The 14,306-nt window shown below is 50.9% G+C and overlaps 1 protein-coding gene across 1 annotated transcript; it reads left to right on the forward strand.

The window, feature by feature from the left end:
• Positions 1–656: 656 nt before the first annotated feature.
• Positions 657–14,025, forward strand: DUSP3 (dual specificity phosphatase 3). Its single transcript, XM_065908587.1, has 3 exons — positions 657–927; positions 4,083–4,309; positions 10,315–14,025. Exons 1-3 carry the CDS (start codon positions 803–805, stop codon positions 10,518–10,520), a joined length of 558 nt encoding a protein of 185 aa, XP_065764659.1. The 5' UTR covers positions 657–802; the 3' UTR covers positions 10,521–14,025.
• Positions 14,026–14,306: the final 281 nt, after the last annotated feature.

The following is a 14,306-nucleotide window of genomic DNA, read 5'->3' on the forward strand; positions in this document are numbered from 1 at the left end:
CTCCCTAGTGCTCACTCTGTAAAGTTGGGCGCTTTCCTGGAATGTTATATTTAATCTTTCACAAGGCCCTAGGAGGTAGGTGCTTTTATTACCTCCATTTTTTTTTTTTTTTTTTTTTTCATAAACAGGCTCAGAGAGGTTAAGTCACTGCCCAGGGCCAGAATGCCATGTTTGTCTGCAAGCCCAAGCTTTAGGCACGATGCCGACTCCCATTGAAGGCAGGAAGAAATGTGTCCCCGAGTTGGGCTTCTCAGCCTTTAACCTTCGTAGGGATCCCGGGCTTGTAAAATGCACATCCTCACTTAGCAGGTCTGAGCTGGGGCGGAGATTTGGCATTTCTGACCAGCTCCCGGGTGAAGCCAACGCTGCTGGTCCGCAGCAGGCAGAGCTCACAATCGGAACCCGGTTGTCCCTGTAATCCAGAGAAAATTAAGCGACACTTGGGTGTACCCTCGGTCCAGAAAAACTTTTATTGCGCCCTGCATTTAGTCCAGTGGAGTTACTGAACGTCCATGCCTCAACGGGGGGTGGGAAGCGGACTTTCGGAAACTCCAGGGTGGCAGCATTCCGTCCCGGACTCAGGCCCAGAAGTCTTTCCCCGAGTCCCCCGGGTGCCAAGCAGCGCGCATACTTCCCTGAGCTGAGCGCGCCTGGGCGCCCGCGCTTCGCCGCTTCCCGCGCCTTGCGGGCCCGCCTCCGGGGCGGGACGGGGCGGGTCCCGGCTCCGGAGCCCCCGCCCAGCTGACCCGGCCGCTCTCCCCTCGCTCGCGGCTGCCCGGGCGTGCAGGGCCCTGCCGCCGCCATGTCGGGCCCGTTCGAGCTCTCCGTGCAGGATCTCAACGACCTGCTCTCGGATGGCAGCGGCTGCTACAGCCTCCCGAGCCAGCCCTGCAACGAGGTCACCCCCAGGATCTACGTGGGCAACGCGTGAGTCGCCTCTCCCGGGCCCCGAGACGCCCCTCCAGCCCCTCCCCGGGGCGCCCCGCCCACCCGAGGGCTGGGGTGGGGGCGTCGGCCGGCGCGGGTGGGGGGAGCCGGGGCGGGGTCGCTCCTCCGGAAGCCGGGGCCGGGGCTGGGCGGGGGCTGGAGTCACCGCCCACCTTTAGTGCGTGGGGCGGAGGGGCCGGACCCCGCCCCATCCCCGCTCTGTCCTTCCCTTCCCTGGGTGGTGGAGACCCGGGGCCGCTCGGGCAGCCGGCGTCCGGCCCGAGGCCTCCACCCTCTAGGTGCTCGGCCTTGGGCGGTGTCGGGGCGACCAGGTTCACTTAACAGGTGGCCCTCTGTCTCCCGACCGGTCTCCGGCCCGCGCGTCATGTGACAGCTGCCTGGTTCTGCAGTGAGGTCACCGCGGAATGTCTGCCTTCGCTGCCATGGCAACGGGCTGACGTCACAATTCGGGCGTGGAATTTTCCCGGCGAGGCAGGCTTAGATCGGAGAATTGACATATCCCAAACTTGGGGGTTCAGAGATCTGGGCCCAGGTTTCCTCGCTCCTCCCCCTACCTTCCCCTTAGGGTTTGATTTACCTACAATTCTAGAACGACCCAATGATAAAACCCCTGAGAACCTGAGCCATCACTTAGCAAAGGCTGCCGACCTTCTCGCCATCAGGAAATGCATTTATTATTTATCACTCAGGAGTTCTTACCAAATCGATTTTCTCATTTTCTCATAGTCAAACTACTAGTAAGAATTTCTCAGCAGCAGGAGAGAACTAGTGATAGCCATTCTGAGAGGTGTTGAAATCTAAGCCAAAAGTTAAAAATAGATTCCCATGCCTGTGTAGCCTCCGGAGGGCGCAGGTTGGGTTTTCATGAGACCCTGAGGCCCTAAGCTCCATGGGCCCAGAGACCACATGTCTAACCCGGTTCTCTCCTTTTTCACAGGAAGAAATGGTGGCCCAGAGCAGGTGAGGGCTTGTGAGGTTAGGGTTAATATCTTGTTCATGTCTGTATCCCAGGTCCTGGACTAGGACCTGATGCTTACTTTGCCAAGGACTGCTGCAAAAATGGGGGTCATCACAGAACTAGGGGGGGTCTAAAAGGCAGGTCCCAGTTTCATGGGGGCCAGCCGCATTCATCCATCACTCATTCACCATATGGAGCATCACTGGTGTCAGGCACTGAACAAGGTTCATTCACTGTGTGTTAATTGCTCAGTCGTGTCTGACTCTGCGCACCTATGGACTGTAGCCCACCAGCCTCCTCTGTCCATGTAATTTCCCAGGCAAGAATGCTGGAGTCAGTAGCCATGCCCTTCCCCACAGGATCTTCCCAACCCAGGAATCAAACCTGGGTCTCCCGCATTGCAGGCAGATTCTTTACTGTCTGAGCCACCAGACAAGCCATCATTCGCAGTAGCGATGGTAAAGTTGTTGAATGTCGACTTTATTCGAGAAGGAAGATGAATGGCAATGACTCTTCACAGTTAGTTATTTTAGAGCCTTTTTAATGAGCCACTACTTTACAGTTGCGTGCAGTGTCCTGATAGCTAACTAAGGGTACCAGAATCTCATCCAGAGTCCTCAGTAATTGCCGAGTTCTGAGAATAAGCCCCTCTCCCTCCACCCAAGCAGCAAGGGGCCTTGGCACTCTTGGAAACCCTGCTCTCTTGGGCAGTTTGGCTCAGTCAGCTGTCACCACTTACAAGGTGGAAAACAAAGATGTGGACGTCTGGTGGTGGTCCAGGGTGGCACGTGCCAATGGCCACGGTAGAAAACACATCCCTTGCCTTTAAGCAAGTCTGACCTTGACACAGACAGGGGCATGGGGAGTGCTCCACAGGGAGGATTGACTGAGTACCTATTTCTCCCCCACCCCTTGCAGTCAGGAGTGCTTTAACAAAATCAGGGCCCCTGATCAGGGCTCACAGGGCAGAGTGAAACCTGGAGGAGCCCTGTTTTCTGCCTCGCGAGATTTGTGGTTGATGTGGGCATGAGAAGCAGAATGAGGGGGAAGATAGAGCAGGCCTTGTGTCGGGAGAAAAGAGGCCTCCTCCCAGCCCTGCCATACAGCAGCCCTTGAGAGCATATGCATGTCTTTTGTCTGTCCTGTCAGGCCAGAGTGGAAGCTCTGTCCTTCCTTCCTCCCAGGGCTGATGTGACAGGCAAACAAGATCACGCAGGAGAAGGCCTTGTGTAAAGTGTAAACTGCTGTTTGAACTGGGATGTTGTTGTGAGATGAAATAAAGCAGCCCTTTGACTATTCAGATTGAATGTTTTGTAACCTCCACTGGCTCCCCAAGTGCTTACTCACCCAGGAAAGCTTCAGAGACGTGGCTAGTGGACTATGGCAGGAAGCATCCCTCTAGGGGATGGAAGGGGGCTGCTGCACTCTACAATCCAAGGAAGAAGGCTGCTGGGCTGTGCTGATTTCATTCTTCACTGATTCACCACAAATTCCTTCAGTACCTACTGTGTGTGCCAGGTACCAGAGCACGTGCAGGGCATACGGACATGAAGCAGACATGGTTCCTCCATCAGGAGCTCACAGCCTGGACATCTAAACAAATAAGCACAATTAAGCATTAGGGTAGTGGCCCTGACCACAGTGTCAGACTCTGTCTATAGAACAGCTCATTTAACACTAACAACAGCCCCAGGAGTAGGTACTGTTATCATCATCATTTTATAGACAGGGAAACTGAGGCATAGAAAGGTTAAGTGACTTGTTCAAGCTGAGTAAGTGACAGGGCTGTCTGGAGTCTGGCTCCATTTTTAGCCTCTTGGTGATACCACCACCACAGTATCGAGAGCATGATGCTGGATGAAGGGGAGATCAGGAAATGCTGCCAAGGGAGATGAGATATGAGAGGGTGCACCTTTATGAAGAAGGTGGAGAAGGGCATTCCAGGTAGCGGGAACAGTGTGGGCATGAAAGCACCCAGGCTATTTGTGGCAGGTAATTGGAGCTAGCTGGAATGAGGGCAGAGGGTCATAAGCTGAGGCTGGAGAAGCCAGCAGGGGCCAGAGCACAGAAGGTTCCGTTCTGAGCCAAGAGGCTTAGGGTCTCTCTTCTCCATCTTCCTCCCCTGAGGGCTGCCAGGTAGTCAGTTGATCCTCCCCTGCTGCTGTTTCCTGTCCAGGTCTGTGGCTCAAGACATCCCCAAGCTGCAGAAGCTGGGCATCACCCATGTCCTGAATGCAGCTGAGGGCAGGTCCTTCATGCATGTCAACACCAATGCCAACTTCTACAAGGACTCCGGCATCACCTACCTGGGCATCAAGGCCAATGACACACAAGAGTTCAACCTCAGCGCCTACTTTGAAAAGGCGGCAGACTTCATCGACCAGGCTCTGGCTCATAAGAACGGTAAGGGACCTGCCACCCAGGAAACGGTGGGAGGCAGCTTTTTTTAAAATCAATTTTTATTGGAGTCGAGCTTTATTGAGAGGCAGGTTGAACTTGACTCTTTTAGAAAACAAGCACATGACAGGCCTTTTCTTGGAAAACCTGATGTTTTCTGGCTCTTGTGTGAATGGCTGAGAGCTTTGGGTCTCTCTCTGCTCACCGGGCTGCCTGTTAGGTGACCACACGTGACACAGGTATGGCAGCCTCGGGGCCCTTGTGTTTACATTGACTTTGGTTGAGGGTTGATTGCCAGCCCCCCTCCCCTATTCAGATAGCTGCAGTAGTGAAGATTTATTCTTTTCTGTGATAAGAAATCCTGAGGTGACCAGCTCCAGGGCTGGTTGATGCCAAAGCTCTCGTGGCTTTAGGACTCTTCTTCCACCCTCAGTGCTGGGAACTCCCCTGATGATCCCAAGACGGCTGTGGTAGATCTGGTTACCACCTCCCAACAGGATAAAGTGCAGCAATAGATGACGCCACCATCTCTTCCTCATGTTTCTCCCTGTTTTTCTTCTTCTTTTAATATTTACTTCCTTATTTGCCTTCACCCGGTCATAGTTGCAGTATGTAGGCTCTTCAGTCTTCTATGCAGAAACATGGGGTCTTTAGTTGCAACATGTGGGATCTTGTTCCCTGACCAGGGATGGAACTTGGACCCCCTGCTTTGGGAGCACAGAGTCCTAGCCACTGGACCACCAGGGATGCCCCTTCTCTTTTCTTAAGAACAAATAAAGTAGTCCCTAGAAACCACCCAGTGGAGTCCCCCTCACCTCACTGGTGAGAGCTGGGTCATATGTATTGCCTGGCGAGGGGAGGGGGGCAGCCCCGATTGGCTTAGGCTGGGAGTCAGCAAACTTTGGCCCAGTTTTTAAATGCTTCCTGCGGGTCCAGAATATAAGGCAGGACCGAAGTAGAACTGCTGGAGTGCTGGCTGTCAGGTGAGGCATGCCAGAGAGAAATCCTAGAAGGCCAGAGGGCAGACAGCAGCTGAGCAGGCTGGGCTGCTTGCCCTTTCTGCTTTTAGCTTGATTCTCTCAGCATCTGCCTTTACCTTCCTGCCGCTTTCTCCAGCCCCTTTCTTCCTCCCGACCCAAACCTGGCCAGGGGGAGCAACTCCCACTGAGGCATGATCAGCCCTGTCCGCCTGATTCTAGCCTGTCTCTGCTTCCCTGATGCTACTTGTCCCAGCAGCCTCCCCACAGCAGTGATTTCCAGCGGACAGAGTTTACAAGCCACTGGTTATCACACAATTGGGGCCCAGGAGGGAGGTTTGATTGCCTGAGATATCTGTAGTCTTTATCATCAGGCCCGCTGTGGTCCTCCCCAGCCTCGTACACATCACATGCCTCCTCTCCAGCTATACGGAGCTCCGCTGTAGACAAGAGTGAGGGGCCCGGTTAAGGGGATGAATTTTGCTCTTCCTGTATATCCATTGGTCATTCATTCAGGCAACTTAGAGCTCCCTGACGGTTTCCTCTTTCCATGCAACTGGGAACATACTCTGACTTTGTGTGACCTCCTGCCTTAGCCCATGTGGGTTGGGTCATTTGTCTGGAAGGCTCTCTCTGCATCTTCCTGACCCATCCTCTGGCAGACCCTGCCTCATGCTTGAGCCCTGGATGTTGTGTCCATTCATCCATGAAGCCTGCCTGCAGTCTGAGTCCACTGTCTGTTGTCTGTCTCCCTAGCACCTGACATAGATCGGGCATGTAGCAGGTACACTGGAGTACTGAACCAGTGACAGGAAAAAATTCCATGGGTTTTAATGCCTAGTGGAAGTACTTATAGGATTGATTGGTCAAGTGAGCCAACAGAAATACACTGGCCTCCAACACTGTGCAGGGCTCGAGGGAGCTGGGGGCCCATCACTTTGGGGTGGGGGAATTGGCCAGGGACCCTCAGAGAAGGAAGCAGTCATTTCCAGCTGGGAAGATCAAGGGAGACTTCCTGGAGGAGGTGGTGTATGGGCAGCGCCTGGAAGGATGGACTTTGACCTCTCCCCTTGCTTATTGGCTCTATGAGTTCTGTGCATGCTGAGTCTGTTCCAGGTTCTAGGCAATGAGGTAGTTGCTCTGCAGAGGGTCCCATTGCCAGGATGGAAACAGGGAAAGCCCTACTCTGAATACTTTGGATCCATTGGCCAGAGACTGACTGGGCAGAGAAGTAGAGAACCCCCCCCCCCCCCATTTCTACCCTGAGAGCATTGGGAAAATAAGGTTGTGTTTTGGGGCTAGGGTCATGGGAATAGAAGAGACTGTTTGACTCTGGGTCAGCAGGTTTCCTTCACAGTAATGCCCATGCAGAAGTGTTGGTGGGGAATCATTCACTCAGCTGATCCGCAAATATTTATTGAACACTTAGTATATGCTGGGAATTGTAGGGTATCCAGAATCAATACCCTATAGTCCTTGCCTTTAAGGAACTCACACTCTGGCAGAGGAGGGTTGGTCTGTGTGTGACCAGCAGAAACACAGGGCTGGACTGCTATAGAAGAGGATGCCCCAGGTGCCAGCAGAAGGCTGGTAGTGTGGGCTCATATTTATTTATTGAATGTTCATGTCTACCAGGCACTAGTTTGAGGCTCTTATATATCTTTTCCCTGAATCTTCAGGCATCTTGGGCCATGGGTATATTAGCTTAGATGAGGAAACTGAGGCACAGTATTCTTAGGTGGGTCATAGGGTGATAACCAGGGTATTGGCCCAGGTTCTCCAGGAAAACAGAACCAATAGAATATACATATATTATTTATTTTAGGGGATTGGCTCATATGGTCATGGGGCTGGCAAATCTGAAATCTGTCAGGCAGGCTGGAAACTGAGGCAGGACTTCTGCAGACAGAATTCTTTCTTCTCCAGGAAACCTCAGTTTTTTGCTCTTAAGATCTTTAACTGATTTGATGAGGTCCATGCACCTTATCAAGGGTGACCTTTACATAAAGTCAACTGATGGGAAGTGTTCATTACATCTACAAAATCTCTTGTAGACTAGTGTTTGACCAAGCAATTGGGTGTCATAGACAAGCCAAGTTGACACATTTAACCATCACAACCAGCAAGTTAAAATTTAAACCCAGATTCCCATGTCTTCAAGGATTGGGGTTCTCAGTCCCTATGCTGACAAAGGAAATAGTTGAGCTGGGGTCTTAAGGATGAATAGGAGTTTGCCAGGTTTCCAAGAGGGAGAGGGTATTCCAAAAGGAGGAACAATATAAGCGAAGAGACAAAGGTGAGAAATAGCCTGGAAAGGGGTCGGGGCCGTGGGTGGTTAGCCTGGTAAGTGACAATTTGGTGACTATGTTACCTGACTAATGGTGACAGGTCACATTTATATTTGAGAAAGCTCCCTCCAGCTGTTGTGTAGGTTGGTGGAGGATGAGGGTGGAGGGAAAGCTCAGTTTGGAGGCGAAGGGGCACAGGTGAGAGATGAAGACCTGAACTGAGCACACTCTGTGTCAGGAGAGGGTAGGGATAAGAGAAGGCAAAGCTTCTTGCTCAAGGGGCCTCCCCACTTTGATAAAAGATTAGGGGAACCTTGTTGATGATGCTCTGGCCTCTCCTGACCATTCCTTCCTTCCTTCATCCAGTGCTGGGGATACAACAGGGAGCAAAACAGACAGGCATCCCTGCCCTTGAGGAGCTAACATTTTGGGGGGAGATGACAGTAAACAAGTGAAAAAGATGTGTGGCCTGTCAGGGGGTGGGGGAACTAAAGCAGGGAGAAAAGGGATGACGGGGTATAGAGTGGGATTGTGGCTTTAGAAGGTGGGCAGGAAAGACCTTCTCAGGACCCTGGAGCAAACCCCTGGGAAAAGAGGTGTTGCAAGCTGGCTCCAGTCCGAGGGGTCGCAAAGAGTCAGACAGGCCCGAGCAACTAAGACTTTCACTTTTCGCAGGCCAAGGGGCTGGCCGGCTGGATTGCAGGGAGGAGGGGAACGAGGAGATGATATCAGAGGCAGGGAGAGGGGCCGGACTTAGTAGTCTCCCTGGTGGCTCATGCCATAAAGAAGCTGTCTGCAGTGTACGCTGGTCTCCTACATTTGATCCCTGGTTCAGGAAGATCCCCTGGAGGAGGGCATGGCAACCCACTCCACTATTCTTACCTGGAGAATTCCACGGACAGAGGAGCCTGGCAGGCTGCAGTCCTTGGGGTCACAAAGAGTGGAATACAGCTGAACTAACACATACATACATTGTTTTGATTCTCTGTGTTTGTATTTGACATTCATGGTCCTTTTATTTTGAAATAGTTTTGTTGAGGCATTAATTGACATTCCCTAAACTACACATAGTAGAGTTTGGTAAGTTTTGACATATGTATACATCTGTGAAGCCATAAGTACACCCAAGATGGTGAGTTTGTCCATCACCTCACAGATTTCCTTCACGTCCCTTTGAGACCTCTCCCTTCTGCTCCTCTCTCTCCTCCATTCCCAAGTAACCACTGATCTGCTTTCTATCACTAGACACTAGTGTACATTTTTGTAGAGTTTTATGTAAATGGAGTTGCACAGTATGCACGCTTTTTCCGTCTGGCCTCTTTCACTCAGTGTAATTCTTTTGTTTCTTCCGTGCTGTTCCGCGTAGCAGGAATGACTTTTTAATGCTGAGTAGTGTTCTGTTGGATGGACGTTCCACAGTTTGTTTATCCATTTACCTGTTGATGGACATTTGGGTGGTTTTCATGTTTTGCTTTTGCTTGAAATAGAAAATTCATGTAGGTTAGTGCCCATATCACAGTGTGTAGATCAGCGCACTGCACACACCTGTGTTTTTGTTGTTCAGTTGCTAAGCTGTGTCTGACTCTTTGCAACCCCATGGACAGCATGCCAGATTTCCCTGTCCTTCACTACCAACCCCCAGATCAAGAAACTAAACCTGACCAGCACCCCAGAATCTCCACGTGTTCCTCCCAGTGTCACATCTCCCACCTCCACAGCACTATCCAAACTTCTAACCACATAGCCCAGTTTTGCTGGCCCTTTTTGTTTTTTTCCGGTTTTGTCTTTGGCCACACCTTGCAGCATATGGGATCTAGTTCCCTAACCAGGGATTGAACCACTGCCCCCTGTAGTAGTAGCCCCGTGTCCTAACCACTGGACCACCAGCGAATTCCCCTGACTCTTCTACTCTGTGGGATCATATACATCCTGTTTGTGTGTTTCATCCAATTTATATCTGGGAAGTTGTAGACTATTCAGACGTAGTATTTTTCTACTCTTCTGTTGATGGGCCTTTGGGAGTTTCCAGTTTGGGGCTGTTGTGACTAGTGCTGCCTATGACGTCCTGGTGGGATTCTTTTAGCAGACGTGTATGCAGTCCTATCTCGCGTGGATCTGGGATAGAATTGCCAGGCCCTGGGGGATGCACGTGGTCAGCTTGAGTAGATCCCACCACATGGTTTCCTGAAGCTGTGTGCCAGTTTACATCCCCTCCCCCAACCACGGTAGCTCAGCTGGTAAAGAATCCACCTGCAATGCAGGAGACCCTGGTTCAATTCCTGGGTCGAGAAGATCTGTTGGAGAAGAGATAAGCTACCCACTCCTGTATTCTTGGACTTCCCTGGTGGCTCAGTTGGTAAAGAATCTGCCTGCAATGTGGGAGACCTGGGTTTGATCCCTGGGTTGGGAAGATCCCCTGGAGAAGGGAATGGCTACCCACTCCAGTATTCTGGCCTGGAGAATTCCAGGAACTGAATAGTCTATGGGGTCACAAAGAGTCGGACACGACTGAGCGACTATCACTTTCTTTTTCACTTTCCCCAGCCACAGATCAAAGTCCTAGCTATGCTCCACATCCCTGACAGTGCTGTGTGTGTTTTGTATTGATCTTTTTCATCTTAGCCATTCTGGTGGGCCCAGGCTGGTCTGGCAGTGTTATTTGCACGTGCATTTCCTGGCAAGAGTTTTGACTGGAGTTGAGGTGTGGCGGGCCAGCCCCCGCTCACCGCATCCCCGTCTCTCACAGGCCGAGTGCTGGTCCACTGCCGTGAGGGTTACAGCCGCTCCCCGACCCTCGTCATCGCGTACCTCATGATGCGTCAGAAGATGGATGTCAAGTCCGCCCTGAGCATCGTCAGGCAGAACCGTGAGATCGGCCCCAACGACGGTTTCCTGGCCCAGCTCTGCCAGCTCAATGACAGACTCGTCAAGGAGGGAAAATTGAAACTCTAGGGCGCCCCCACTGCCTCTTCTCTAGAGGTCAGACGGGGGTGGGGGTCCCTGGTTGTGATGTCACAGGCTGCCATGTTTAGGAAACACAGTGTACCCTGCTCCCAGCATCACCAGGCACTTGCCCACGCGTCTGTCCCAACACGGCCCTGGGCCGCTTTCCCCTGGGGAGCATATAAAGAAGCTTGCTGAGGAGGGCGTCCTGCTCCCGGGCGTGTCCTGCGCCTGCCGTTTATGACGTCCTCGCCCTGAGGTGGGGCCCAGGGTGAAGGCCTGTGACAGGCGTGCTTCTCCTGGACGACCCAGGGCAAGAGGTCTGTGGAAGTGTGAGGCCTGAGATGCTCACGGGGGCCCCTCCTGACCTCCCCCGCCCCCCACTCCAAGCCCCCACCCCTGGGCCCTTCCTGAGGGGCCTCTGTAAAGGAACTATGCAAATGTGGGCCCCTCTCCCCCACTGTGTCTGTCTCCCCCTTATCCTCACAGCCGTCCACGCCCTGCTCACAGAGACACGTCATGAGGTCTGCAGCTGGCTGGGGTCAGTTGTCCATGGGTGGAAATGCTCATCAAGTAACTGCATTTTGACGATTTCCTTAGGATTAAAGATACCGAAACAACGAGGCCCTTGTGTGGGCAAGCACATCCCCCTCCTTGAAGGACTGTCCTAGATCAGTAGTTTGAAAAATGTGACTCCTTAGAAGGCTTGAGTTCAGAATCCGCCTTTTAGGGATACTTGGCTCTCAGTCCCTTGGTCCGTTAGAAGAGTAGTTCCTTAGGCAGTTTTATTTTTCTTTTTTAGAAAACAGGGTGTTGAAGTCCAGCCTATTTAAAAACCCCACCATTTGGAGAATTACAAGGGTTTTGTCCTAAATTATAGTGTTGGCGAGCCCAAGCCACTCGTGCTCACTGCTTTTTGTCTCAGTTGCTATTCCAAGAACAGGAGGAGGAAATTGGCCAATTATAGCACATGTGTTGTGCGTGTGTGTGTGTGTGTGTGTGTGTATGAGAGCAACATAGCCAGTGGCTGGACAAACGGGGGGTTGAACGGGCCCAGGCTCACACCCTGCCCACTCACAGGTAGGTCTTACAGCTCTCTGCTGCCAGAAAAGGTCCTGGAGCCTTGGGAGCAAAAACGACTCAGCCAGGCAGAAAGGGAACATGACAGAACATCCAAATGGCACCTTTATTGATGGTAGAGCAAAGAAACAAAAAGAAACAGCCTTTGCAAGGACTTTTTAGGATGATGCTGGAAGCTGTGAACACTCACACGTCTGTACACATTTGTCAGAATAGAGGAGTTTTGTTTTGAACACAGTCTTGTTAGCACTTGGCATGATTGTCATCAGGGCAAGCGATGCGGTGCCGTTGTCTTCAGGTTCCCTAATGGCAGAGAGGTGGTCCTCAGCTCTGCACCCTGGAGCTTAGCACATAGACGTCTGATAAAAGTTTGTGGAATTAAACTCTTTTTTTTTTCCCTTGAGCACCAAATATATGCAGGGCGTTGTTCTGGTGGGTCTATCAAGCTCCCAGAAGCCTGACTTGGTGGTAGGATCCCTTGCAAGGATTTGCAAAGGAGTCTTACCTGAAATGAAATATCAGGGACTTTTGTTGAATATTTAAAATTCAGTTTTAAGTTTCAATTCAGGCAGTGGTTCTGACCATGTGGAGGTGGGAAATATGCCTTTTCAAGAATTGACCAGAAGCTTCCAGCTAGGTGGAGGAGAGGCAGGTGTGCCTTGGGGCTTAACACCCAGGGGTAATGATCTCTATCTTGACAGAAGCAGCACCGCCCAGCCTGGATGTCCCCTTTACTCTGTGACTGCAGCCGCCCCAAACAGACTAGAATCTGTCTTCTTTTTCAGATACCAGGCTGCCCCCATAGACCCACCCAAGTGAAACAGCCTTCTTCCCCACTGTGACCCTCACAGAGGCCAAATAACTCTTCCACTTCATCTAACTTGATCCTCACAATAACCTTATTAACTTGGCATCGGGCTCATTCATGTATCGGAACCTTTAAGAAAAGGGACTGGGGTTCAGAGTGATTAGGGGTGGGGTGCTCAGGGCTGCCCAGCTCAAAGGCAGAGCTGAGGTGAAACCAGGCTGACTGCTCTCTGAAGCGGAATTCTTCCTCTCCTATACACTCCTCCTCAAGAAATGAGCCCTTGGGAAGGTCTTGGTGCGCTGTGCATGCTATTGACCCAGCCCCCGTGCAGGAGGGCCAGTTAGCTTTGTAGCCAGAGGACAAAAGTGCAAGCCATGGTGCCGGGGGAGGGGAGGGGGGCCTGCTGCAGGAAAAGGAAGAAATGTGGGTCCCCAATTGGGTTAGAATGTGTGGCTCTTCTTCTCGGAAACACAGAGCATCCTAAGTCAGAGCTTTCTGCTCCACTTCCGGAAGAGGCTCAGGAGCTGGGGCTGAGGTCCCTCTCCCACACCCAGGCAGTGGTCCTCACACGGGACAGCCTCAGCTACTTAGGTCTGCTGACAGGACCTCTTGAAGGCCTCTTTGTGGGGACATGCTGGAGAAAAGGCCATGGGGAGAATTACTGCCGTCACTTTGGGGCTACTTTTCTCCTGATAACTTGGGATTTCTTCATAGTCTTTAGTCCCAGAAACCCTATGTTTCCTTCATGAGCTGTGGCTCCTACTTCTTTGAGTAAAAACAAAATCAACTTCTGTCGTGTAAGAGCCAACACATGCCCATCTGAACAGCTTCCCCCTCTGCCACGGGGAAGTGATGGAACAGGAACTCAGGGTGCCTCTATCCCCTCCTCTGACCTGGCCTCTTTCTTTGACTGGGAGGCCCCCATCTAGACCAGATGAGAGCACCAAATGGTTTTCTTCTCAGTTCTGAAGCAGTACATGTTCCACAGGCTGGTCTGTTTCCCCGCCACTCCAAGTTAGCTGAAGAGCAGAAGTCACCATCTTTCAAGCAAGGGGACTAAACTTGAAGACCTCCAAGGTCCCTTTTGTCTCTGACACCATAGGGTTGTTAACAAGAATCCCCATTTACTTGGACCGCCACCTGGAAATTATAGGGTGTGTAACATGATGACCAGCAGGTGGCGCTATGTTCCACCCATGGTGATGGATGCTTGGGAAAATGTTGGTGCCTTTTGTGTCACAATGTTAAGATGCTAATGTTTTAATCGAAATAAGCACTGATCTTAAAATATGAAGATGTTAGCTTTTCTCACAGGAAATTTTCTGTCATAAAACCGGCATCAAGAATCACTGAAGAGCTGACAATGATGGTCCTTCCAAGTCAAGATTTTATCCTGATTGGAAAGAGAGGCCATCTCCGGTTGAGAGAACAGATTGGTTGGAAGCTTAACTTACCTGCTGTCAGCTTTTAGGGTAATTTGATTGTGAAAGCATCAATTTTCTGGACAGAAAAGGGAAAGGTATTAAACTGGTTTGAAAAAAAATAAGTTTACTGTCTGTCATATCACAAATCAGTGTTAAAACACTAAAACTGTAACCAAAATAAATGTCTTATATTATGAAGAAATGGTCTTTTTTTGTCCTTCTTATCATAGTTGATTTTCTTTTATACTTTTCTGCTTAGCTTTTATGTTTGCTTTTTCTAATGATCATCATTTAAAAATTTACCCTTCTGATCTAGTTATAGGTTCTGTGATGATTATATTCATGCAGTATTTATTGAACATCTTTCCAGTACCAGAAAATTATTGGCTTAGGAATAATCTTTTTATTTAATTTTTAAAAATTCCAGCTTTGTTATTGTGTAACTGATTGGAATATTCTTAATTGGAGTGGCCCACCACCGCC

This window comes from Muntiacus reevesi, chromosome 18, assembly GCF_963930625.1.
Source record: "Muntiacus reevesi chromosome 18, mMunRee1.1, whole genome shotgun sequence".
NCBI classification, from domain to species: domain Eukaryota; kingdom Metazoa; phylum Chordata; class Mammalia; order Artiodactyla; family Cervidae; genus Muntiacus; species Muntiacus reevesi.